Below are 26,939 nucleotides of genomic sequence, written 5' to 3' on the forward strand. Positions count from 1 at the left end.
ACACACATGTGTGATCAACATGTCAGCAAGACAGACCACCAGAGCATTGATCGAATGGTAGTGCTTCCTGTTACGGTATGCATACTCATGTGCCTGTGGTGGTATCAGGGCAACATAGTGTCCCGTCAATGGATCCAATGACGTTTGGCATCCTCCCCAGTGTATAAAAGGCATCCTTAATTTCAGGGAGTTCATCTTGGCTCGGGAACTTGATATACAGGTCGAGGAATTGCAACATCCCCTCCAAGACATCGCGTAGCACCCGACTAAACATCGTTTGCGACATACCACCAGCAGTAGCCACAGTGTACTGGAAGGTACCAGTAGCAAAGAAGTGCAGGGCTGCCATCACCTTCACCTCTGGGGTCAGTGCTGTAGGGTATGTCCGGCCAGGTAGCAGATGTGGCGCCACCTGCTCCGCCAACTCCTCAATCAGTGGCCTGGTGAAACGGTACCATCTGATGCTGTTGCATTCCTGCATGGTTGCAAGGTCTGGGAATGGACGATGCACAGCTGGTGCCCTGCAGTACAGAGATGCACAAAGGAATATTGTCAGTACATTCCCCCATGTGGCCATGACCACGATCACTCTCACATGATAGTTCATGACATTACACAATGCACTGAGGTGTGTGCTGTTGGTCATGGACACATATGTCCCCTACAAGACCACCACCTCACATCTCAATTCCACATGTCCACATGAGTCCCATGTAGTGCAATGGGCTAATAATCTGGCTGTGTCACCCAACCTATGTGCTGCTGCAACATTCAAAAAACCCACCCCAGTGACTAATGAGGACTCATGTCTCCCAGGCATCACAGATCTTTGCCATGCAGAAACCCAGGCTCCCTGTATTGCCACAGCAATGGACATGGCGTGGCACGTACACACCACAAGGCAAGCGTAAGTCCCACAGGTAGTGGCCACTGTTGTCCATGCCGGCCCTACATGTACGTCTCTTAGACACACACCCCATCAAGGTTGATGCATATACCACATGGATGTGGAGACTGTCACCCATTGGTAACATGTGATCAGACACATCTGAGACACAAGATGCACACAGACTGTGGGTGCACATCAGTATTGGGGCTACAGGTCTCACTGTGACGTACATGCCATCACCTCAAGGACTCGGGGTGTATGTGACATGCCCCAAACATATCCAACCTGACACTGTGGCCTTCACTCATGCCAATTACTGTCAAATTGCACATCACAGTGCTAATGTGCACAACACACAAAGGACTCTCCCCCCATGTACAAGATAACAGCCTGGGAGTGGCTGCACAAAGTGCCAGACAAAAAAACTGCTGTGGCCCCCTCAAACACCCAGGGAATGCAGCCTCACATGCCATGGGACACTGTGTGGCCAATGCTATAGTGTGGCAGGTGTGTGCAGGTGTCCATGGCCAGTATATGTGTATTGCATCCGTCTAATAGTCACACTAATGCGGTCAGACGCGGGTGACAATGCGTACGCATTGCACGGGTCATGTCCGAGCCGTGCGTATGCCTTGTCATTGAATGCAATGAGGTCCGACGCGGGTGACAATGCGTACCCATTGCATGGGTCATGTCCGAGCCGTGCGTACGCCTTGTCATTGAATGCAATGAGGTCCGACGCAGGTGACAATACGTACGCATTGCACGGGTCATGTCCGAGCCGTGCATACGCCTTGGCCATTGAATCGTATGGAGACGGGTGCATGTGTACATTCAAAATACGCGTTGTACAATCAGTTGAACGAGCCGGGCGCACCCATTGGCTCAGGACTGTCATGGAGACGGATGCGGATTCAAAACTTGTACGAGTTGTGCACTGGAAATTCAGTTGGATGCCTACAACAATGTTGCAATTTCAAGTGTTCCATGAAGGTGAAGATTTGAACGATGAGGAAGGCGTGTACGAGTTGTACTTTTAAATGGATTGGCCAGATTCATAGAATGCAACCGTGTTGGACCTATCACTTTGGACACATGGCACAGAGTCTGCCTCTGCAGCACCGATATAAGGCTGGCTGGACCCCAGGGAGCTCACTTGCCGGCACTACATGCTACTGGACCACATCCCTGCTACCACTGCTGCTGTCTATGCATCCCCTGGCTCCTGCTATGGCACGTACACTGGAGAGGGCCCCAGCCTTCACTGAGGAGGAGAACCAGGCCCTGCTGGATGGGCTCCTTCCAAAGTACAGAAAGCTCTATGGGGGACACCAGGGGAGCAGGTGAGTGTGCTGTCCACTGCCTTCCTAATTAAGCAAGTTATCTGACTATCAGTACTAGCAGTGTGTACAGCAGTGGCAAGCATTATCACTGACTACTTTCATCCCCCAAAGTGTGTAGGGACATGTACTGAATATTTTTCCTGCTGCTAAAGTGCATTTTTGCCAGCTTAAACTATCCATGCATTGTTAACATGTCAGACATACATGTGAATTTTCATTCCCCAGGGTTGCACTACCTGTGTAATTCATTTCCCTTTGTGATGATGTTGTATTTCCAAATGTGTGCTGCACAAATCTGGAGCATGTGTGTTAATGTACTTTTCACTTTGTCCTCCTCACAGGTTGATGCCCACTAGAAGCAGGAGATCTGGCTGACCATCGCCCGGGCTGTTTGTTCTGTGGGCGTCTACAAGCGCCGGATCCGCAACTGCCAGAAGAGGTGGCAGGACCTTCGGGGCTGGACCCGGAGGATAGCTAGAGTCCAGCTGAAGCTGTCACCTCCACGCAGGAAGGGCGGACACCGGACCCTGACTCTCCATATACTCCGGATGCTGGCGGTGGTATTCCCGGACCTGGATAGGCAGCTGAAGGCCAGGCAGCAGCAGGAAGGGGGTAAGTCCATACCTGACCTGTGTACTATGTCTGACATGCAAATAGCAGTCTTTTGTCCGGGTCACACTTTCACATTACGTAGGTCTTGTAGTCACCAAATCAGGTCCCTCATCTGTGTGATGCACCCTCATCTGTTCCACAGGTGTAGCCCCTACAGTCTTTGGATTGTGTCACTAGGGCACTGTGTCCCTGCAGTCAGCTATGTATCAGGTACCAGTCAGCATCAGTTCCCGTGACTCTGTTGTGTGTGTCATGGGTGGGTCAATTGTTTACACAATGCCTGAGATCTGACATGTGAACTGTGTGTGCCCTTGAGATGTGTACCAATTGCTGGTCTGACTCGCAACATGTTTCTGGGATATTCAATACAAAACCATGCAGCAGGGTACTCCAATTTTTGGGCATCAGGAGTAGGTATGGCAAGTATGCCACAATTGCTTAGCCACCTGACTACTGTCCGGGGCAAAACACTGTTTCACTTAGTCCTGCCCCCTCAAGGGCATTCAGAAACACTCTGTAATCCCACTCCTGTGTGTGAAATTGCAGGTTGTGCTTCGTGACATGTGCCCTCAGGTGTGTGCCTCTGTGTCATTAGGGTGTGGCTTGTTGCTACGTACAACTGGGGTGTCCATGATTCAGAGGGTCAGCATGACATCTGCAATGTGACTGTGGGAGACAAGACCTGTGTGACATATAGGTGTGTGAGCATCTGGCAGCGCACAATGGTGTATGCAACTCTGTCCCTCATGCAGCTGGGTTATAAGCATGGCAGACTGTGATGTGTTAATGTACATGGATTTGTGTTTGCTGAGACTCATATGTCTGATTTTCATGATGTGGGGTCTTCTGGGTCCTGGATATGTTGTTTGCATGGGATGGGCAAGTGCGCCGGTCATCTGCAGAGTCAGATTTGCTCCTGAGCTAGGATTGTGAGTCAGTGCATATTGTTGTTGTCTGGATGCCCTGCACCTGTGACAGGAGACAGTGTTGACTGACTTACAGGGCATCACAGTGCCATTGCATTGAACTTGCTATGAGTGAGCCTGCGTTGTGTTCAAGTGTGCACCATGCACCCCATTGTGGCCTTGCCCATCAGGACATGAGTACATCATAGTGTGTGTTGCTGGCATGCATCCCAAGCATGTGAAATGAGTCTCTGCCTGTCCCTTCATCCGGACACCTGTGCTGAGTCAGTCGCAAGAGATGTGCTGTGGGTCTAGTGACATACTCCTACATGTTCACTTGCGTGTACAACTAATGTGTGGGTGGTGCATGTTGGCACATTGGGGTATTAGCATCCAACATGCAACAGACATGTGTGTGCAAGTCAAGGAGGGATATGTGTGCCATGGTTGATGTTGGAAATGACAATTGTCTTATTCTAAACAGTGTTGGCACTTTGAGCTGTGTTCAGCTGATGATGCCAGGGCTTGCCCTGTGATGTGATGTACTCACTGTGGTGTGTGCAGTTGGTGCAGGTGACTGATGTTGTTCTGTTACTTCCTATTCCTATCCAGATACATCCACGGCCACAGGAGGGGACAGCTCCACGGACCAGGAGGAGCCACAGAGCCTTACAGGGACAGAAGGAGAGGAGTCAGGTGGACCCAGTGGCACGGAGGGTGATTTCAGCCACACAGAGGAGTCTTCAGCACCATCCCCCCCAGCTGAAGGCCACAGCAGCCCTGAGGATGACTCCCCTGTGGAGGCGGGTGTCAGCAGCCACCAAACCCCAGCTTGTGAGGCTGTCTCCGCCACCACCACCACCACCACCACCACCACCCCCCTCGGCTCCCATCCCAGAGGTCCCTGTGGGCTCCCGTGTTCGTGAGCATGTCTCCTTTGTGCCAGGCACCGCACCCCCTGCCCCTGTGTCCCCTGCTGCCCTGAGTGAGAAGTCTGTGGACTTACTTAGACAGATGCATGTGGGGCAGACGTTGATGCTGAAGGTCCTCCATGCACACACAGGTCTGTTGACACAACTGGTGTCATTCATGGAGGGCATTTCCTCGGGCATGTCTGCCCTACAGAGGACCAACCAGTCCGTGGCCTCCTCCCTGACGGCAGCAGTGTCCGTCCTCCAACAGTCCCACACCCCTCCTACCCCTGCAGGACCCACATTTCCTAGCACACTACCTGTCCAAAGCACAGAAACCCCCAAACTAAGGGCTAGACGTGCACACAAGCAAGCGCAGGTGACGGATTCCACACTCACAGGGGCTGGTTTGCTGGCACACACAGTCATCCACAACCACTCCACAGTCCTCCGAGACCTCTCCCTCCCAGCCCCCTTCCCTTGCCTCACCAGCAACCCCATCCCCCCAGAAGCTCTTCCTCTGTGACCTTGGCCTCTACCCCACCGACCCAGCAGATCCTGATTACAAGGGGAAGAGGAAGTCCTCACACACAGAAGGGAGTGCCCCTCACACCCAGACACCCTCCCCCAGGCGCACTCAGACCGAGACGCCCACCCGCAAGTCACCACGGCGCAAGAAGAGCAAGACCCCCCCGCCAGCACGCAGCTCCAAGGCAAAGTCTCTGTCCTCCAACCCCCAGGCTACCACTCCAGAGGTTCCCCCACCACTCCCTGCCCCGGGTTCCCCCACACACAGATACACCATCCCCAAAATGCTAAGGCCATCCCCCCCTAGCACTTGCTCCTCCACACCTGGTCAGACAGTTGCTGCCACTGATGTGGGGAACGTGTCACCACCCCCTGCCCTGCAGACCTCACCTGTCCCCCATTCCGCTCCCATGGATGTAGGCACTGCTTTGGAGTCCACGCCCACCCCGTCAGACTTGGGCACTGCAGTGGTGAGCCAATCCACTCCATCTGACCTGCCCACTGGAGTTGTGCCGGCACCCACCCCATCTGACTTGTGCCCCACAGTTGTGACAGCACCCACCACTTCAGTCATCTCCACTGCAGTTGCAAGTGTCTCGCCTTCATCCCCCACCTCTTCACTGCCTCCTTCTGCTGCGCCCTGATCCTGTCCCTGCTGTGCCTGGCCTGCCCCCATGTATGCCCCTCCGAGGCGATGACCCGGTCCGTAGCAGTGCAGGCAAGCAAGGTGTGACAGTTGTCACTCTAGTTCACTCCTTGGCAATTTGACATGGACTGGCCATTGGCCTTTTGGTTGCCAAACGTTTCAAATTTCATATACTGAATTTGTGACTCTAGTTCACTCCTTGCCCTTTGGACATGGACTGGCCATTGGCCTTTTGTTGGAACAGATGTTTCACTTCTCATATGCTGAATAAAGCTTTTTACTTTGTCCCTGTGACCTTGATTTAGCTGTACATCATGTTGAGGTTGTTTTAGATGCCCTTGCACCTGTAATGCTTGGTTTACAATGTTGCATACTGATGTGTTGATGTGAGGTACTCCCTGTGGTCCATGAGATATGTATCCTATTCTGGTGGGTATCCATGTCATCCTTTTCAGCTACCTGGGTGTGTCTGGATCAACCATTTGTGTACATCTCTCTGTGAGCATTTAATTGCCATGGTCACATCTGTGGCTTGCACCCCTGCACATATGATGTGCTTCCCGTTGTCCAAATTGTCACTTCCACATACTTCGTGCTCATCACTACTGGCCCTACAGGTGTGGGCATCATTGGTATAGGAGCAACTGGGTCCTCTGTGCAACTTGCTGTACATAAGTATTGAGTATGTGGAGATGACTTAAGGGAGACTCACATACCCAGGCTGTTGTGACCAGAGCCTTCATTGTGCGGTAACTGATGGCTGACTGACCAAGTGTTCTGCAGACATGAGTGGGACTTGCGGTGAATATGTTTGGCACAGCTGGGCTCCCACAGGAGTTGTGTCCCCTCAAGTTAGTGTGTTGTACAGTGACAAGGCCTGGGCCCATGGTGTGTGTTGTATGTGCATGTGTGTGTGTCCACATCCCTGTTCATACACAGACAGTGTTCCCTTGATATGTTTGTGTTGTTGATGCTTGCTGAGTGGTACTGGGTTAATCCCACTACTTTTCCAATGGGCTGCCAGATATGTGGGTGCATGACTCACTACTGTTAATTGGTGTATCATCATTGTGATTTGTCAGTTCTGAGTGTTGATGATGTTGTCAGACACAGATGGGACACAGTGAGGGTTCCTCAAGGCACTTGTTTGTTCGCAATATCATGTAGTTGTCCCTAGGTGGTAGTTTTCAGTGATTGAGACATTTGTATGTGTGTGTGACTGCTCCCACTTGTCGGGTTCATGGCAGCGATGCTGGCAGGTGTCAGCATGGGTTCCTTGTGTTCCTCCTTGGCATCTGCATAGTCCTGGGACAGTGGCAGGGATTGTGAAGGTCACATGAGCTTTGAGGTCATGGCCATGTACCGCATACTGTGCAGTGTGTCTGTCATTCCCCAGGGTTGTAAACAGTCCTTGTGTGATGTGTGTGTAGACCTTAGTTCCTGCCAACATTCCTGTGTTTGTCATGTGGGCATGTGCAATGTCACCTGTCCATGTGGGCTTCACAGATACACATTGTTGCAGTTCAGGTGTGTGGTGTTGATAGTGGACTGATGTGAATGTTTGCATGGATGGTCCCTTAGCTCCCGTTTGTCCATGGATGAGGGGCCATGCTGAGTAGTTTGTGTATGTGTGATGTACGTTTGTGGCACTGGACACATGTCTGGGTTTCCCAGTTTGTACGACATCTGCCTTTGTCATCACAGTGGAGGTGTCACACCAATGTCTTGTCCCTGGGGATTGTGCTGTTGTGTGTCAGTCTCTTGCTGTGTTAGTTGGTGTTCATTCCAGCTAGTGTCACATGTGTCTGTTGTGCTCCCTCTCATCTCCCAACGCCTGATTGCCTACTGAGGGTGTCCCAATGATGGTTTACTTTTGTATGGCACTGTGTCCACATCTGTGTCACTGTGGTTCAGCCCCTCTCATGTGTTGTGTAGTTGCCTGTGGATACTGTGACACACACACACACACACACACACACACACACACACACACATGTTGTGTCCCATGTGCAGTGTGAGTTTGCCTGTTTGTGTTTGTGCATCTGCACCAGTGCATTGGTATTGCTGTTGTGGGCCTTTGTCTGGATGCTGTTTCTGTGATTTTGCATGCTGTCCCTGTGAGTCATTTCACATCATTGTGCACATTCATCCTGGTTGTTGGGTGCCATTGCTGGCATGGAATGTGAGTTAGTGAGCTGACACCTACAGTCTACACATGTTGTTTTGGTTGGTGTGTCTATTTTCGAGATGTGTGCATGCTTGGTGATGGTCACTTCTGCTGTTGTGTCGTACGCTGTGTGCATTGTCAGCCTTCATGTGTGGTGCTTGTCTGCACATGTCCTAGAGTGTTATGTTTTCACAGCACTGTTTGCCTCAACACATCTCTGTGTGTATGGGATACAACCACTATTTTCCCCCAGAAGTGTTTGATGTGTTGGGAGCAGGGATCATACATGCTGTTTGTTATTTTCAGCTTTGACCATGATGACACTTACCTTTTGGTCACTGGGTTGAGGGGGGTTTGGTCCCCATCACCACAATGCTACACATCTGCTGCATTTTGTGAGCCCCCACTTGACTTCTGTTCTACACAGTAAGGGGGTGTTTTTTTTACATTGTCACAGTGCTATGGTGATGCTTGCCTTGTGTATGTCACATTCATGTGTTGCTCACACATGTGCTGTTACTTACATTGTATGCTCATAGCCATATTCACTGTTGTGGGCATTTGTCACAGACTACACACTGTTGTCATGATGTCGTGGCGGATGTATTTTGCGGACATACCTGATGTTTGCGTATGCTGGATGTGTTGCGCATCACCCATCCTATGGATGGGGGTGGCAGGGGTAATGGCCAGCAGGTCCCCTGTGAGTGGGGGTGGCAGGGGTGATGGGCAACAGGCCCCCTATGGGTGTGGGTGGCAGGGGTGATGGGCAACATAAGCCCTGTGAGTGGGGGTGGCAGGGGTGATGGGCAACATAAGCCCTGTGAGTGGGGGTGGCAGGGGTGATGGGCAACATAAGCCCTGTGAGTGGGGGTGGCAGGGATGATGGGTAACAGGTCCCCTGTGAGTGGGGGTGGCAGGGGTGATGGGCAACAGGCCCCATATGGGTGGGGGTGTTAGTGGTGCTGGCCATGCAACCCCTATGGTGGGCTGTTGTTAGTGGCCAGGATATGTATCCCCTGTGTGTGCCATTTTGCGGGTACGTGTCGTTTGTTTATGTGGTAGGTGTCTGACTTGCCGTCGGTCCCTGATCCGGTCATAGATGTAGAGTACTGGTATGACCTGCGCGATGGGATTCATGATGTGTTCGTGTCGTACACGCTGCTTGTTGCTCCGTCTCGTACCCACTGCAAGCTGTTCCGTCTCGTAGCCGTGTATTGATTTGTGGCGCGAATCGTAGCTGATATGCTTGTTTTCCGGATGCTGTGACGTGCCGTACGTGACGACCCGTCCATCACGTAGGAAGTACGCATCGTACTGGTCATGCCGGAAACTGCTATGGATACTGCTTCCGGGCGACCCGGTTCCTCTTTGGGAGTTACGGCTCGGACGGAGAATGGGTCTTGATTCACAGCCTACGTGTCGGTCGTGTTTTTGGCAGTTATGCGCATCGTACTTCCTTTACAGGACGGACCGGCTCCGGGTACGTGTCGGTCGCAGGGTAAGGCTACGGACAGCTGTCCGACCGGCCATCGGAATCGTCCCCTAAATATGTACATGTTGAAGAGAGCACATTTGCAACTTTATTTTGCCAAATTCAATGGATAGAGATAAGGAGGAGAGTTAGTTATCTTACAAATATTTTTTCCAGCTGATACAGTTGAAAAAATCTTTAAGTCACAGCTTTACTTCAGACTCATAAATGGATTTTGCTGGTTTCCATTTCAATTGAAACATGCTGTTTAACTGTTGAACAGATATGCTCTTAAATATTTTGTTTTTTCAACAAACTACTGTGATTTTACATGATGACATTGGTGACTTGTAAACACAATAGTGTTTCAGAACCATTAGTGTCTGTGTCAGAGGAGAGGGGCGTGGCAGGTGGGTAGACGACAAACGAAAAAAAGGCGAAAAAAAAGAATTTACCTGCTGCCGACAGCCCGCCGCATCGCCATCTTCTGCTCCTCTTGTGGTTCCACTGCAGGCAGAGACTCCCAGACTCCCCTGCGGCCAATCCTGAAGCTGCTCTCATGCATGAGAGCAACTTCAGAATTGGCCTGAGCACCGATGTTTGGCACTCCCAGGGAGACTGGGAGTCTGTGCTTTGCTGTCTCCAACCCAGCACAGCACCTGGTTGGATACAGGGTAGCGAACACAGGCTCACAACTCAAAATGCACGCACCAGCAATAAATCAATATCCAGTCAAATTTTCACTTTTATGAAAATAGAGAAGTATTTAATATCTACTGCTTAACAACACAAAGGAAAATATGACATTCACAAACAACTACACAATCCTCCCGAGGTCAGGGCTCTAGTGTTTCCTTGGCGGTTCTCTGACCCACTTCCTCCTCACAAAAGCTATGGTGGTTATTCCCAATTCACTGATGGCAAAGCCTGGGTATGCCCCATTAGTAGTCTGAGTCTCAAGAGTCCACTCTGACTGTGCTCTAAAGTCAAAAGTGTCCAGGGTTCCTGAGTGCACCCCCTCTGCGGGCTACGGAGCTGCAGTGGCTGATCTAAGAGAATTGACCGCACCCAGGCAGGCTACACTCTCTGATCACTGATCTCCTCACACAATGTTATGCTCCAGCCCTACTCTTTATTATTCTGTTATCAGCCCCATCTCCTTCCTGAGATTTTCCCAAGACCCTTCCTTGAGACCTCTCACTGAATCAAAGGGCACCCTTTGAAGTGTACAGGGAAAGCCTGGCTTAGTATTAGGGATCCATCAGTACAGTTCAAGGCAGGGGTGCACATCCATTTCCATGCAGAGAACTTTTCCATCCCAACAGTTTGTGGCAAGATTTAGTGTGAGAAAGCAGTATCATAAAAGGGTGCAACAATACTAGTTTGTGCTTACTCATCATGTTCTTAAAGGTGTGAACTGAAAGAGAGGAAGTCTTCTTGAAGAAGTTTTCAAAATGATCTACCTCAGGAGAGTTTGTGTAATGCATATTGGCATGTAGACATAACCAGACATCACAGGTAGATTAAGAGAGGGTTTACTGTAAGTTGAATGGTTTCATAAATGACCCCACCAAGAGGAGCTGTAGTTAGATACTCAGCCCTGGTCTGTCTGGCTTAACTGCCCCCCAGGGAACCCTCACAACCCTCATACTCCATGACATTGTTGGGTAACCTGACATACCACACATTTCTCTCCTTCTGAAAAAAAAAGGAAATGCCTCCCACCTTAAGAAACACAATGGAAACATAGACCTAAAAAACACCAGATTATGCAACATTTCACAGCATCATCAAATAGTGCATGTGAAGAGGACACCACAAAAACATGATAATATAACCACCACCAAACTACACCACTAGGCCAGACAAGCTTAACTCGTTGGTAGAACAGAGAATACCAAAAACAATTCAGTACCACAACACATCAAAAAACACTGACACAACCAAAGAAACAACAAAAACATAAAAACAGGAATCTTTCAATATTCATACAATGTTCACTTGCAAAAGATATATCTCAGCCCACGAAAGGGCGTCTTGTATTTTAGCAATGGGATTTGATCAGTCCACGCACTCATCCCCTGTAAGGGCATCTAGTGTTTTAGTAACAACATATTCATTCCCTGTACCCAAACACAGTAACTTTCCTACCACTGCGGGAAAATCCCACGGACCAGGGCTCAACACAGCGCAAACACTCCGTCACTGAGGGAGAACAACATGAAACAGGGTTTACCACAACCCAAGCATTTCCCTGCCAACTGAGGTGGAATCATACGGGAAAGGGTTCAGCACAACCCAACACTTCTCAACCAGTGAGGGTAAATCATACAAAACAGGGTTAAACACAACCCTAGCTAACAGCTACACATTAACAATATTCTCACACTTGGAGAACGAACAGGTGTTTTAAACGAATGCAGAATATTTTGCTTCAAACAAACATCATTCAAAATTAAAAACATAAAACTTTAAACAAAAACTGTACTGGATCGACAAACACAGAAATTTAGATGACAATAGTGCTAGATTAAGAGATGCATCATGACAATACATACTCATTGTATTTTATCAACATTGCGCAACAAAAACAAATACTGTAAAGTTAAAGACTTCAGTTTGTTACTGGAAACCTAAACGAAAGAATAATTCACACACTGCCACAGTACAAGTGTCGTTAGTTGGCTGGCATAATAACAAAACATAATGCAATAAAATATTACCCAGATCAGGTTTTCATGCAAATCTACCTTACTTACTGAGATATTCTGTTTAACCTTTGCAGAAAAGCTCAGCGCGACATAAGCACATAAAATGTCATTTTACTTCTAAAAAAACACCAACCCTAAACTTTAGTTTAGTTCCTACTGTTTGGAAGTGCTGCACAAATTACTCCAAGGCACGCCTCCGGTAGTAAATGTATTAAAAACAATTCCGAGGTTGATGGTTGCAAAGAAATTGCGGTGAGCAAACTGTGATTGATTATAACTGTCGAACAGTGCTTAGTCCGTATTAAAAAAGTTCCGCACGCACGCATTTACGCAGAGCGTCTCTCACAGGCCGGACGGCTCCCTGCAGACCCGTGAGATAAAAGGGCTGATGGTGACTCGTGCCTTCTGCTGAAAAGCCTTTCTCTCAGGAAAGACCAGAGGTAGTCTCTCTCCGACTTGAAACAAAGCTGTCATACTGCGTAACTTCAAAATCAGCAACAGCTGCTTAAACATTGAAGCATGATATTTTAATTTTTTTTTAAACAATTTAATTGACTGAAAGCAGTGCCTATCTGTGGCCATGGAACACATCTGTAAATCTGTCCTGCAAGACTTGGTGCTTAAAAAAAAAAAAAAAAAAAAAAAAAAAATCATCAGAATGAGGCACAATGTTAAGATCAATTTGTAGAAAATATTTCCACACAAATACAAATCCATTCTTTCTCTACAGTATATTTTCAGTGTTAAGTACACCGTCATGGAACATCCCACGGTGCTTTTGTTTTTTACACGAAATTTGAAAGCACAAAACATGTTTACCTTGGGCAAACATGTATCTGCTACAAGTTTCTTCAGACACAATTGTGATCTTGGGCACAATAACCCTTATCAGCAACTGCTCCATTAAACCATCACCAGCATGACCATTTGGCAGTTACAAAGCCTCCAGGATATTGAGGAAATAGTCCATGGTGCCATGTGCAGCTTCAAACCACAGATTCTTATTTATCATTTTTTCCTAAATAGTGTTGCTTCTTTTCTACAGGACTGTCAGGTGGAATGGCAGTGGTGGGGTCGAAAGTACATACAAAAGCAGCACCTCTCTTAAAGGTAGGAAGAGATAGGGTTTATTTTCAGAAATGACCCCACCAGGAGCAGATGTAGATAGATGCTCAGCCTTGGTCTGTCTGGCTCAACTGTCTTCCAGGGAACCCTCACAACTCTGACATTCCATGACATCGTTGGGTAACATGACAAGCAGGATACAACAAGGAGCAACAAGTAACGTAGGGCTATCATAACCATGAGGCATATGAGGCCTGACTCACCAATCAATCAATCGTGGGCATTTAGTTAGGACCAGCTAGAAAGATTTTCCTTTGCAATTTATATTTAGACAGACCAACTGCTAAGCAACTGGAGCCATTGTCCATGGGGCTTACACCCCACCTCATGCACCTAACAAACTGCCTTGGGTATGCAGTGGTTTTCCCCTGTTGGGGGTTTTGGTGTGTCCGCATTTGTAGGAGATACTCAAACCTGATAGTGAATGTTAGAAATTGGGTTGTCGGTTGAGGGGGTGTGAGCCCTTCTTCAAGCAACAGCCACAATGCTTGCCAGGGTGAACCAAAAAGGTCACAAAATGAATCTGTGCTTAACCCTCTGGTAGCTTGGCACAGAAGCAGTCAAACGTAACTTAGATGCAATGTGTAAAGAATTTATGCAGCCTTCAAACAGTAATAAAATGAAAACACAACACAAGAAAAATCCCACACCAATTTAGAAAAATAGAGAACATTTTAATAAAGTATTTGACACCCAAAAGACAAAAATCCTATAAGTAGAACCAGAATTATGATTTTTTTAAATTTGAAGTAAAAAATAGCATCTGAAAGATCAAAGCATCAACCGCGGGCATCAAGTCATGCAAGACTGGTGTAAAGTCAAAGTTAAGATGACCAAAATGGAGCACAGTCCTGATACATGAAGCAAATGGGGTCTGGTCTCCGCTTACCTTCAGACTTAGAACATTTTTTGAAGAAAAATGTCTGAGAAGGTAAAGTTTAGCGGGGCAAGGCAGCAGTTTTAGAGGAGGAGGCATTGTCGTTGGGGAGCTGTTGGACGACTTTGTGGTGAATATTTCAACGTTCGGACTTTATCTCTTTTTTGGAAGTAACAAATCTCCAGCGGGAGGAAGCTACAGGCAGAACTCGATGAGGGCTCCAGGAGGCTGGATACCTTTCTCATGAAGTGCCACTGAACAGGATTTGCTGGTGCAGAGAGAAATGTAGTGTGGAGCTACCTCGAAGTCAGGCCAACCGGCGATGCACCGTGGGTAGATGGTGGAGCAGGTAGGCCCCGGTCTCTTCTCAGTTCACAGAGCATTTTGTGGCAGAAAATGCTTTAAGTCTCAGGTTTTGAATTTGGGCTAACTGAGCACCTTTAGCACCACCTTCAAGGGCCCAGGACTGGAGGGGCAGAACTTGGAGGGTCAGGACTCACTTAGGCTGGGTCCAGGTATGAGTTCAAGATGGTTGGAGTCTTTTCTGTCCCTGAGGCTCTGAACAGGAGGCCAGCCAACTAGCACTTGGAGTCACTCTGGAAGTCTTGAGGATCAAGCAGAGAAGCAGGTCTCAAGCAGCAGGGCAGTTCTCTGAGGGCACAAGGCAGGCTTCAGACAGCAGGGCAGTCCACTTGGTGCAGCAGGGCAGTTCTGTGAAGTACACAGGAGGTCGCAGGCAGCAGGGCAGTCCTCTCAGAGTCCTTCCGCAGGTCAAGAAGTGAACTGAAGAATAGGTCTACGGGACCTAAGTTTATACCTGGTGTCAGCTTTGAAGTGTAGTCCACTTCTGGAGCTCGCAACCCCCTCACAGGAGTGTTTGGAATTTCCTGCCTCCCTGCCCTGCCTCCAGGATGTCTGGAATCACAGACAAGCTAGTGTTAAGTTCTTTGTGTGTGAGCAGACGCAGTGTTGTTGAAGTGAAAGAGGGGCTGTGCACAGCTGAGCCTTGCCAGGTTGGCCCATCCTGCTAATACCCAGTTGCCCTATTCTGTGGCTGTCTGGGAGAAATACACAAAGGCCAACTGCACCTAGTCATGTGACCCAGGACCTGGCTGCAGGCACCGAATAGCTAGGAAAAGAAAACGCCAACCTGATTAAAGGGGCATTTTCAGAATTGTGACTAAAAATCAGACTTTACCATTAAACAAGCTTTTAAATTACAATTCCTTAGAATCCAAACATGACATTTCTACCTGCTCCCAGACAAAACATTTAATTTAATAAATATAATAAGGTAACCCCATGTTATCCCATGGGAGAGGTAGGCCTCACAGTAATGAAAAACACATTTTTGTGAGGTTTTCACTAACAGGACATCAAAAACTTAAAAGTACATGTTACATTTTTCAAATGCAATGCACCCGACCTATAGCCTGTTTAGGGTCTTACCTTATGTAATAAAAAGGAAGTTTTAGGCCTGGCGAGGGGTTTATTTCGTCAAACCCGATTGGTAGTTTAAAACTACACAAAGGATTCAATGGCAGGCTTGATACATGTTTTAAAGGGCTACTTAAGTGGATGGCACAACAAGTGCTACAGCACACAAGAAGCATTTCATTTACCAGCCCTGGATACGTGGTATACCACTTTACTAGAGACGTATAAGTAAATTAAATATGCCAATACGGTTTAAGCCAGTTTTATCATGTTTTAGGGAGTGAGCACAAGCACTTTAGTACTGGTTAGCAGTGGTAGAGGGCTGAGTCCTAAGGCTAACAAAAATGAATCCATCAAAACAGGAGGGGTGACCCTGCATAGGGAGCCAAGTTCAACAGAGATCTAAGAGATTCCCATCTAAAGGTCCACACAGTACTCTGGAACAAATGGAGTGATGTTCTCATTGATCCTGCTAAATCCTTCTGTGAAATGTGAATTACTGTCTTGAGTTAAATATAACAGTAGTAGCCTCTTTTTCGAATCTTGGGGCCAGAGACAAGAACGTTTTGATTAGCTTTCTCAGCAGAAAAGTGTACAATCTCAATACAACTGTATGCCATCTTGTTCCTTTCTCATGATCTTAGACTTTGTACCTGGGTACTCCTTCTCTTTTGCAAAGTCATGTGTTCCTTATTGGAAGCCTCTATGAAGATTTCTAAACATGTGTGCATTGCCTTTACTTACTGAGTTCACTTCATTATGGTTTGCTGGGTGACCCCCAAGGTCAACAGAGTCTGTGATACTGAGATAATTATTTTTTTCTATGGTTAATAAACTCTTTCAGACTTTGCTGGTCCTGCTTACCTAATGTTTTATTATACTGCATTTCAGAAAGTTCAGTGTCTCCCAATGTATGTTTCATATTTACTGTAGATAAATCAACAAAATCTTCAGTGACATTTTTTCTATAAATAGGGCAAGAAATCACTTGAAGACTTACATAAGCATTATGACAACTAGCTGTCACAAAAGTGGCAACCACAAAGAATAGATTTCTGGATATCCCAGTGGTGGACATGCAAGACTCAGCAGCAAATAAAAATAGAAGAAAATGGAAGATCAGAAAAAGGAACACAGGGAAAAGAACAATGGTGGCAAAATGTACAAGCATGCAAGTACATTGCATGTTTTCAGCCATACTGTCAAGAGGTAATCAGGGATAAAAGCATGGACATCTGTGGGGGAAAGAAGACGGCAAATGTTTTCTGTGCATGCATGTTTGGGAATGCATGAGCACACAAATTGACACCGCATAAAAAACAATTTCTGGTGTGAGCAGCTCTCATTAGCAACCAGAAAGAAAGGTGGAGGGGTATTGTGAATGCTGATTTAGATCTTGTAGAATGCTTCCTTAAGCTTCCAAAGACTGCAGCTTTACCAGTGACATCACAAAGTGAGATCACTGCAAAAACCATATGACAAGAATATTTACTCAGTGGCCTTCACTATACAGTTTGGTCGAGGTCACAAGTAGCAACTTGACCGACTCAAGCACTCAGTCTGTTCCCAAGTCAAAATTCACGGTTAATAGAAGACACAATGAGAAATGAACCAGGTAGAGCAGCATTTTGCACACACGGTAAGAACCCCAAAAGCTATTTTCACGGTAGCAAAGCTGGCTATTGCATTAGGAAAGACTAGGTTACATTATTATATTTGCTAATGCTCATTTTGGTCAGGAAACAGGTAGACAAATAATTTAACAACCATTTTAATAGTTGTTAAAAATCCAATTCAGCATTGAAGTTGGAGCTTTGATAAATATAACGGAAAAGGTTCTTTTAGAAAGTTACCTTTTCGCTGAATAAAGCCTCTGGAGACCCATTTGTATTTGTTCTCCCACTTATGCCAGTAATTAGCATTTGAATAGGTATGAATGGTTGTGAAATGCATCTGAATGGGCAGAGATGACCCCTCTGAACCCAACAGAATATGCAGGGTGGAGCTGCGGGCATCCTCTTTGATGTTACAATACTGCTTGACGATCTGATGAGGTTTTACATATACCACTTGGGGCACAATTCAAAGAGGCCTCCTCGGTCACAGGCAAATGGTAGCTGACACCTGGGCAAGGTCTTACCTTTACCCTCCCACCTTTCAAACCCCGGCCAGACAGTCTCGCAACACAGCAGTCTCTTTTTTTTTTTTTACATTAAAGTGTCAAATCCTGCTGGAATGCCAATTCCTGCTTGACAGGTCTGCTAACACTTGGGGCACACTTCAAGGGGTGAGACAAGGATGAAAATGCAATTCTTGTGCATCATTTTCTAATTACTTGAAAACACTGCTTTTTTCTATCAGATATCTGCCTCTGGATTAATTGGTGGTACAGCAACTGCCCCAAACGGGATTTTAAAGTTAAATGGTACACTCCCGACACTGACCGTTAAAGCCCAGGTGTAGTGTCCCTGCAATCATCAAAATGCCCAAAGAGGGTTGGGTTGGTACTGGGAACCGTTACCCTATTCGTTAGGGCATTCCAAAGAGCCATTCACACGTTAGTTTGTGCCACACATAAATGTGGCATCTCCAGACACCTACACTTCAGAACACTCCTGAATCTGAGGAAGACAGAAGAAGACTAAATCCTAAGACCTAAGAAAAGCTGTGGAAGGACTGGACCTGTTCTCTCTTGTATCTGGACAAAGAAGTTGACACTAAGGGTCATAAGGCTGAACTCATGCTAAAGCTACAGAGACACAACAAGCAACAAGAGGCCTTTTCCCACAACTGCCCAGCTGGCAAGTGGCAAATAGACCTGGATTGGATCATGCTATTTGGCCTCTGCTGTGATTTTCTTGGTGACTCATTGAGTCATGTGCTATCTTAGAAGTGTACTTCTGTGGTGGATTGGGATTTAAATGACTAAGGATCTGATTTAGAGCTAGACGAACAGGGTAAGCCGTCACAACAATGACAGATATCCCGTCCACCGAAATATAAATCCCAAAGGATATAATGGGATTTATATTTTAGGAGACGGAATCCGTTGTGCGTTACTCTGTCCGTTGTGACAGAGTAAACCGTCTGCCAAGATCTAAATCAGGACCTAAGTCAGAGGTAAAATCCTTGACCATGATGAACTTGCTTTGTGTCTCCGAAAAGAGCTCCTTTGCATTGAGTGTCAAATTACGCCTAGGTTCCCGTCTACCACGACTAAGGACTATCATTGGCACTTTGCACTTCCTGGCACTATTTTTACTTAAAGTTTTAACTAATCATACCTCTGGTTCCCTTATTGGATTTTTGTCACGTTGGTGTCATTTTGTTTATTCAACTTAACTATATATATTTTTTTATTCTTTTTTGGATTTTATTGTTTGCATTTCAACTTTATTACTGTTTTTTGTACTACATAAATACTTTACACATTGCCCAGAGTTAAGCCTACCTGCTTTGTAGCATAGCTACCACAGGGTTGAGCTGAGATTAATTTTGTGACTTTAAGGGTTCATGCTGACATGGGTTGCGTTTAGTTACCCACCCCAAGCAATTGTTCAATGTCTTACAATGTACATTTAAGCAGACAGTTGTGTACGTTTTTCTTTGATTGTGATACAGTAGTTGAGTGTTACAAACCTTGCTTGTTCATATTCTTGCAAGGATTTTAAGGATACTCTCCGGATTCTCTCTTGCTGTTTAGAGCCATGCACCTTTTTATGCTCCAAAGAATCTTTGGCGTGACTTCGTTCGTGATCGGTTGCATATGGTGCAGTTATCGGAACCTAGGAAATATGATTACAGTTTTAATGACTATTGCAAAACACGTTCATACTTGAAGCATTGCTCAATGCAAATTTCTCATTTTTGCTACACAAGTTGACATTCGAGTTTTTCTTTAAACATCATCCATTTTCATGTATAAATGCAATTCTCAAAATCACTGAAAATATTAAATTCTATTTCATCTCTAGATGTCATCTCAACACGGATTATTACAGTAGAGTAATAAACTAATCACTGTGCAGTTATTGTATTATCTTTTCTCTCCAATTTCACCACAACCTTTACATCTCAGTTTGTTGTTGGGATGAAAATCCAGAACCTGATAAGGAGTTGTCCCATTCCCTCCGTTTTTGCTTTGTCCCTAGCTGCTTCCCTACACTTCATTTAGGCAGCATTGTTGGTGTTTCTAACCCTGAAGAACCCCTCAAACTGAAGATCTGGGACTTCTCAGGGTCCCCACTTTTAAATTGACCCTGAGAGGGATTGGTCAATTCACTATTTGTTGTCCCATACACTACTCAAAAAAGCTCTGGCTAGTCTTTCTGATTGTAGTCTCTTTTAGTGCCAAAGATCTCCCAGAAGTGTTGCATAATCACCTCCCTGTGTAAATTGTAGTTCCTAGGTTTGAGCTGTGATGGGTCCCTTCATGTGAATATATGTTTTTATTATATGCAAAGTTTGCAAAATTGCAGCTATTAAAGGAATGTGCCTTCGCAACATTGGTGTATACGAATTTTGAGAAGGGCTTTACCTTCATGCCAAGGTTTACTATACCCATACATATTTGCAAACATTTGCCATATAATACGAATGGAGTCTGAAAGATGGAGGATACGTCCTGCTCTTCCCTTTGGTTTGGGTGGTCTTGGGGGATACACAGTTTCCCACCAGAAACGGGTTCAACTTCACTCCGTGCAGATGGAAATAGGCTCAGGGTATCCCAAATACATGTCTGAGGAGGGAAAACGAATTCCAGTCCAATTGGTAGGTACATTTAAATTGCAACAATGCATTTGCTCTTATTGGGAAATGTTCTATTGCCAACTGCCTACCTTTGTGTACATAAAATAAGTGTGTCAGTTGAGAGTCACGGTGTGCACGGCTTTGGGAGTAATTCAGAATGTCTTAAACAGAAGTTCTACCTTCAGTCAGAAGCCATATGGGCGTTAAAAGAACAGGGGTTACGTGGTCAATTTTTTGCATCACAGATGAATCAGGCTGGAGAAGTTAGATGAGTTATACATAAACCTGTTAGGAGTGAGTTACAATAGGTGACGCTAGAGAAGGGTTCACTTGAAATCCACAGCTAAAGCCTATTAGCAAGTGCCAGTCCTGTTTTGAGTGCTGCCATCTGGAGACTAATTTTTCATAAAATGGTCCCCAGTGCACCAGAGGGAGATGACCCTTGCAGTAACGAGCTGCATGATGAACATGTAAGAAGGTACTGATCTTTCTTTAGAGATGACCCTTGCAGTAACGAGCTGCATGATGAACATGTCAGAAGGTACTTATCTTTCTTTAGAGATGACCCTTGCAGTAACGAGCTGCATGATGAACATGTAAGAAGGTACTTATCTTTCTTTAGAGATGACCCTTGCAGTAACGAGCTGCATGATGAACAGGTAATAAGGTACTGATCTTTCTTTAAACGTTATGCTGCAAACAAGTATGGCGCTCAATACCTGCTATGTGCCACCTAACAGCTCATTCGTGAGTGGTAGTCCTATTTTGAGTGCTGCCAAATGGAGATTATTTTGCATACTCTGGAAAGACCTGTATGTCATTATAGGAGAACTAAGAACTCAGCAGGTAAGTCAATCTGTACTATGTGAGGACTTGGTTACCTCTTTTAACGTAAAAACCTGCAAGATCCACACACATCTTAACGGAATATATTCCTCTTCCTGGGAATGTGGTGACTTATTAAACACAATCATTCCCCATGGAGCATTCAACACTTTATATTTCAACAATGAAGCTGATCTCCAGGTGGTGATTGGCAACAGTAGTCTTATGTGCTACGCTTCCGACACTTGTCTAGCATGATTCATGAAATCCTTAGGACCCTTTCTCATACATGAACCACTGTGTTTAACTGCTCCTTATGCAAGGCCATGTCCCAAGGAGTGGAAGTAAGCAGGAATAAAACCACTATTGAACAAACCATATTTTTATAGGATGACCCTACAATTTTCATTGCTTCTCCCTTATCTAGGTCAAGTGCTTGAAAATCTAGCGTTTACCCAAATCCAACACTATGTAGAGGGAGTATAATGTTGGACTCATGTCAACGATGGAGAACAACATGGAGCAGGGAGGGGGTCGAAGCACACAGGCAAGAAAGCAGAATGGCGCGGAAGCACACGAGAACAAGCACATCATGGAGAAGTGAGGGAAAGAGCCACATGAGCGAGAAAGAACTGCATGGAGAGGTGAAGATATGCACACCAGGGAGATAGTTGGAAACACATACACTTTTCTGGAGTGCTTAAGCAAAAAGAAAACAGTAATGCATGAAAAAGCATGAAAAAGCGGGCAGTGTAAGGACACAAGTAAAGTGTCCATGCTCCACAGAAAGGACAAACACAAAAAGAGAAAGGAAAGCACACACACAAGCACACACACTAACGAATAGGAAGCAAGTAAAGCCGAGTGACAATGAAGCCAATAAATGGTAAAACATGGCCGGGCTCTATGCCAATTGTTTAATCTAACAATATGGCTCACAACAAGACTGCACATTCACAGTCTAGTAGTCGAATATAAAACATGTATTGAGAATGATGGCGGATATATGGAATGGAAGTGTAATATTTCTAACTGTAAATATGAATACGAAAAAGGAGCAGGTGAAAAGTGAAGTGTGATCTTGTGGAATTTGAGTGGGAGTGCGGGACTAGGAATACATTTTAGTGAGAACAAAAAACCTAATTGGTTTAGGAATGACAGAATGAAAATAAATGTAGAGCAAAAAAGCTGCCCCAATGGGTTCCCCGGCACTATAGTTAGGCAGATGACACAGCAAGCAGGACCATTCTAAGGAGTATTAAAAAGCCATGTTGTTAACTGCCTGCGGAACGGAGTTTCATGTACAGTGTGGCGTAAGTCTTAAGGAGTGTCATTCCATGCCTTTGCTGATAAATAAGTGAAGGACCATGCTCCTTTTTTCACTAGCTAGACGATAGGAATTTTAAGAAGGCATGCGTCCGATGACCTTAAAGTCCTGGCAAGATAGCAGTGATCCAGCCTATCACCAAGACATCTATGGTCAGCCTTGTAATACGCTTTATAGCCAGGACCAGAGAACTATTTTCTGGAATTGGCAGACTAGGAGGCTGTTTTAAGAATGACTGAGGAGGATTCTTTAAGATCAATGTGGCTGCTGCGATTTGTACAACCTGATGGTGGTCAGTGAGATACTTCGGGAGTCATAGATAGAGTACATCTGTGTGATCTAACTGGGCAGTAATCAAGGAATGTAGAATCTCCTTGGGAAGCCACTTCAGAATTTTACCTAATGAGCGCAGTAAGAAGAAGCATGTCCATGATACTGAAGAAATCTGACTCTGAATCGAACTCGACTTCCAAGTCCGTAGCGACAGTCGAAGGGCGAGGCAGCACTCCCAAATCCTGAGTCCACCAGTACTCAGACCATTACTTGTGAGCCTTTCCGAAGAGCAAAATGGCAGTTTTCAGATGACTCTGCCTCAACCAACAGACCCCCTGGATTAAACATGCGCCAATGTATTTAATGCTCTATATCCTTACCTTCTGTGCTTTTAATAAGGTTACAATTGTATGACATTAAAAGATTCAATGATCATGAATAGAAAAAATGCGTATTTACTGAGTGAGTAGAACGTTTTGGCAAATTATACAACGCATCACCCATTGTAACCAAATCGGGCTGGCAGAGTAGGAAAAATAACCATTATGTTTTATTGATAAAAACTAGAGTTTATTTAAAGGCCAGAAAGAATGGCATTTTACCACTCTGTCCAGTGTAAACAAATATAGCTTCCACCATGCACAACAGAGTCGGAGAAACCTTGATAAAATGCAGGATTCTGGGCTTACACCCATTATAGAATCTTTACCATGTGGCCGTTTGTGACCCAACATAAGGATGGAAAGATCATTTAATGCGATTTGGTATTTCTTGGGGAGGTATCGGCATATCAATATGAATACACTTTTTTTTGTTTTGACCATTCTGTAGGAGATGCACTGTTCTTTATTCCGAGAAGAGGGGAATCAGAAATCTGCAGTACTCAGTTAAATTATTGCATTCCCGATCGCAGATATTACACCAGTAAAAATGATGCTGTAGTCCTCTAGACGCAGCGTTATTGTAAGAATCTCATTAAAGAGTGATCTTAGTGCAGGCTTCTCCAACAAATAGCTCGTGAGCTACTGGTAGCTCTCCAGCTACCTGTAAGTGGCTCTCCTGTGTGCATTCCAGTCTACTATATAAGAACCCTTTTCTGGTTGAATTAATGCATGTATGCCAAAATTGTGTATTCATGACAAAAAAATTGTGTATTTTCAGAACTCGTGAGCTGATGTTTGGAGCAAAATGGCTGGATTTCCAAAATATATTTAAGGCTGCTTTTTGAGTGATAAATCATGTGGGGATACTTATTACTATTATCATTACTTCCTGCCGGGGGCTTTGCATCTCTGGCTGATCTGTATTACACTTGTAGAGCCATTTCAAATTTACAAAGGCCTTTTTTATTTGCTGCTGGCAACCCTCCTGATGCACTGAGGTGATCAATGCTAGTACTTTTACATATGGTAGCCACTAACGCAAGAGTGTCCGATGTGGTCACTATTACAGCAAGAAAAATATTAGTAGCTCACAATGATTTTTATTGAACAGAAGTAGCTGTTATTACACAAAAGGTTGGAGACCCCCGTCTTAGTGTAAGCAACTCATTAAAGAGTGATCTTAGTGTAAGCATCTCATTAAAGAGTGATCTTAGTGTAAGCATCTCATTAAATGGTCAGACCGCACAAGGCCCCCTGGGATTCCAGGTGTATGCGCACCGTGCACAGTGTTTGTGGCTCTGTCGGTCTTGCTTGATAACAGAGGCACATTCAGAATAAATTGCTTTGTCCCTTGGTGTGGATCAATTTTGCTGTCTAGACAGTAATCAAAATAATGAATAGAACACATGGGCAGAATGGCTTCTGTCTCGACACTGGCTTCGTACTGTACTGCTTTTCACCCGCATGGGGAAACGCGCGCACACTGGAGGAAACTAGGAGGTGTTTGTAAGAAATTATAACTACCAAGCACAGTGCGCTTTTATCATGCAGTAATGGAACAGCAGGCAACTGTGCTGAATTGAAAGCATTACAGCCGCACGTGCTAAATTGGCTAGAGAGAGCAGAATATCCTACTGATCGGTTCAGATCCCCTAAAGTGTGCTTGTTTCTTGATTCGCTGCACCAATGACCTTCAAGTGGCACTCTGTAATTATATATAGTTTTCTTAACATGGAGTAAACATTAAAGTTCGAAAAATGACTTTAGTACCATTAAAATAAATTTCTCCTACTTGCTTCACACAATACGACTCAAACACGTTACAAGACACTGGTGTAGGAAGGCTAAATGCCTGACCTTGAAGAACCTTAACTGACCAACACTAAGAAAACGGGCCCTCCTGACACACTGGCCAGTCAGGTGCGCGGACATGCAGTGCATCCGGATTCGTGGCCTCTTGAATCAGAAGTAACAGTATACTGTTCGAAATACATAGTCGTAAGGTCCCTGTGGGGGACTTTCTGTTGAGTACCCTGCTCCTCAAGGAATTCTTCACGCCTCAGTCACAGGCCGCTTTTTAGTAGTGCTGATAAATCACACAGGATGGATGAGAGAAGCGTTTGAAAAAACGAAGAGCGCGAGGATAACTGCCCAGGCCTCTGGGTTTTTACCTGCTGCTCGCCAGCCCATTCAGCAAAGCATGCTAAAAACTGGATTTTAGAAAGAAGGTTTGGGATTAGAACAACAACGTCTTTTGAGCTCTTTGAAATGGGATACGCTGGACATTTTAAACTGATGAACCAATGCAAACTGTTGGGGAACAACCTTTACAACGCAACTTTTACAACGCACTACCATTACAACGAAACTGTTACAACGCAAGTGGATTTACGACGCATGCCATTACAACGCAAGTCTTTACATCGACTTGCGCTAGATGGCGTGCTAACATTACAAATAGTGTAGTTTACTATCCCAACACCTTCCCTACTGTTAAGTGGACCGGAGTTGGAATAGTAAATTACACTTTTCTAATGTTAGCACGCCATCTAGCGCAAGTCGATGTAAAGACTTGCGTTGTAATGGCATGCGTTGTAAATCCACTTGCGTTGTAACAGTTTCGTTGTAACAGCATGCGTTGTAACAGCACGCGTTGTAACGTCATACATCCCAAACGTAGTTTGTAGAGCAGAGTTTACAGGCAGTTTGAAATATATGTTTAGCTAATCCCCTCTGACTTGACTTGCTGAAAAGTAGGCAAAGGGTGATAGAAAGAAGCAGAAGAGAAAGAGGTGAAAGGAGGATACAAGAAAGGTTCTGTGGTAATGAGACTTATAATCGCGTGGCAAAGCTATGGCAATGAAATCAGTTTTGAAAAGACGACGCTAGAGAACATTTCTGTCTTTTGTCACTAGCAGGGTCCGGTGGCTCGATATACCAGAGGAAGAGTTTTTACTAATAGAAATAATGCATATTTATGTTTATGTGTGTTCAAGTTAGTATAACCAGGCCTTTTGCAATCATGAAATGTTGGTTTCTTCTTCACGTTAAAAAGGCCTGCTGGTGATCTTTTGCATTAGCAGAAAATAGCAGAAGTGGAATTCATTTTGTGGTGCAGCTTCTTGTGCTACATCGATCTTGTCCTTCGAAGGCAGCCATGCTGGAGATGTCATTGTTCAATCATGCAATGTAATTTCCCTTGTTTGTAGAGTAAAGGGGATCATTATTACTTAATAGCTAAGGTGGCTCCTGGAGTAGCATGTTTTATGTAATACTATTTCTGTGATGTTTATTCGTTTACATCATGCAACTTAATTATTTCAGCCCTATGGTGCTGATTCATACCATGATGAGAGTATGGTTTTCTACTCCTCTGTAGCTATACAATTTGCCTCTTGTGGGATGTGTGCCAGACCTTTCTTTGCTTTCACACAGAACGGACCCTAAGTCGGGTTGTCATTTGTTCAAAATTAAACTTTTTGCTTATTTCTTCTAAGGCAGTCTCTATGACAGTCTGTTATTTAACCTTATACTTAGACTTTTCTATTGATTTATGTGCTATATTGATGCATATTTAAGCTAACTAACTACCATTTCACTTCCTGTAATGATTCCTAAATTCTTAATAAACCAACAAGGTTTGGACTTTGAATATTGTCCTGCATAGGTTTTCTTTACTGGTCTTGGGCAATCGTCCTTTGGGACTCTCACGGTCCAATACTGAGTCTCGGCTCTTTAAAATGTATTGCTGAAATCC

General features: G+C 45.2%; 1 protein-coding gene across 2 annotated transcripts in view; it reads right to left on the reverse strand.

The window, feature by feature from the left end:
- Positions 1–26,939, reverse strand: part of LRRC27 (leucine rich repeat containing 27) — a 440,921-nt gene that overhangs the window by 68,528 nt on the left and 345,454 nt on the right. For both annotated transcript variants that reach the window (XM_085606197.1, XM_085606198.1), the window contains one exon: positions 19,265–19,410. In XM_085606197.1, coding sequence (XP_085462323.1) covers positions 19,265–19,410 — 146 coding nt within the window. The remainder of the gene's footprint in view (positions 1–19,264; positions 19,411–26,939) is intronic.

Source organism: Triturus cristatus, chromosome 1_2 (assembly GCF_964204655.1).
Source record: "Triturus cristatus chromosome 1_2, aTriCri1.1, whole genome shotgun sequence".
In the NCBI taxonomy this organism is placed as follows: domain Eukaryota; kingdom Metazoa; phylum Chordata; class Amphibia; order Caudata; family Salamandridae; genus Triturus; species Triturus cristatus.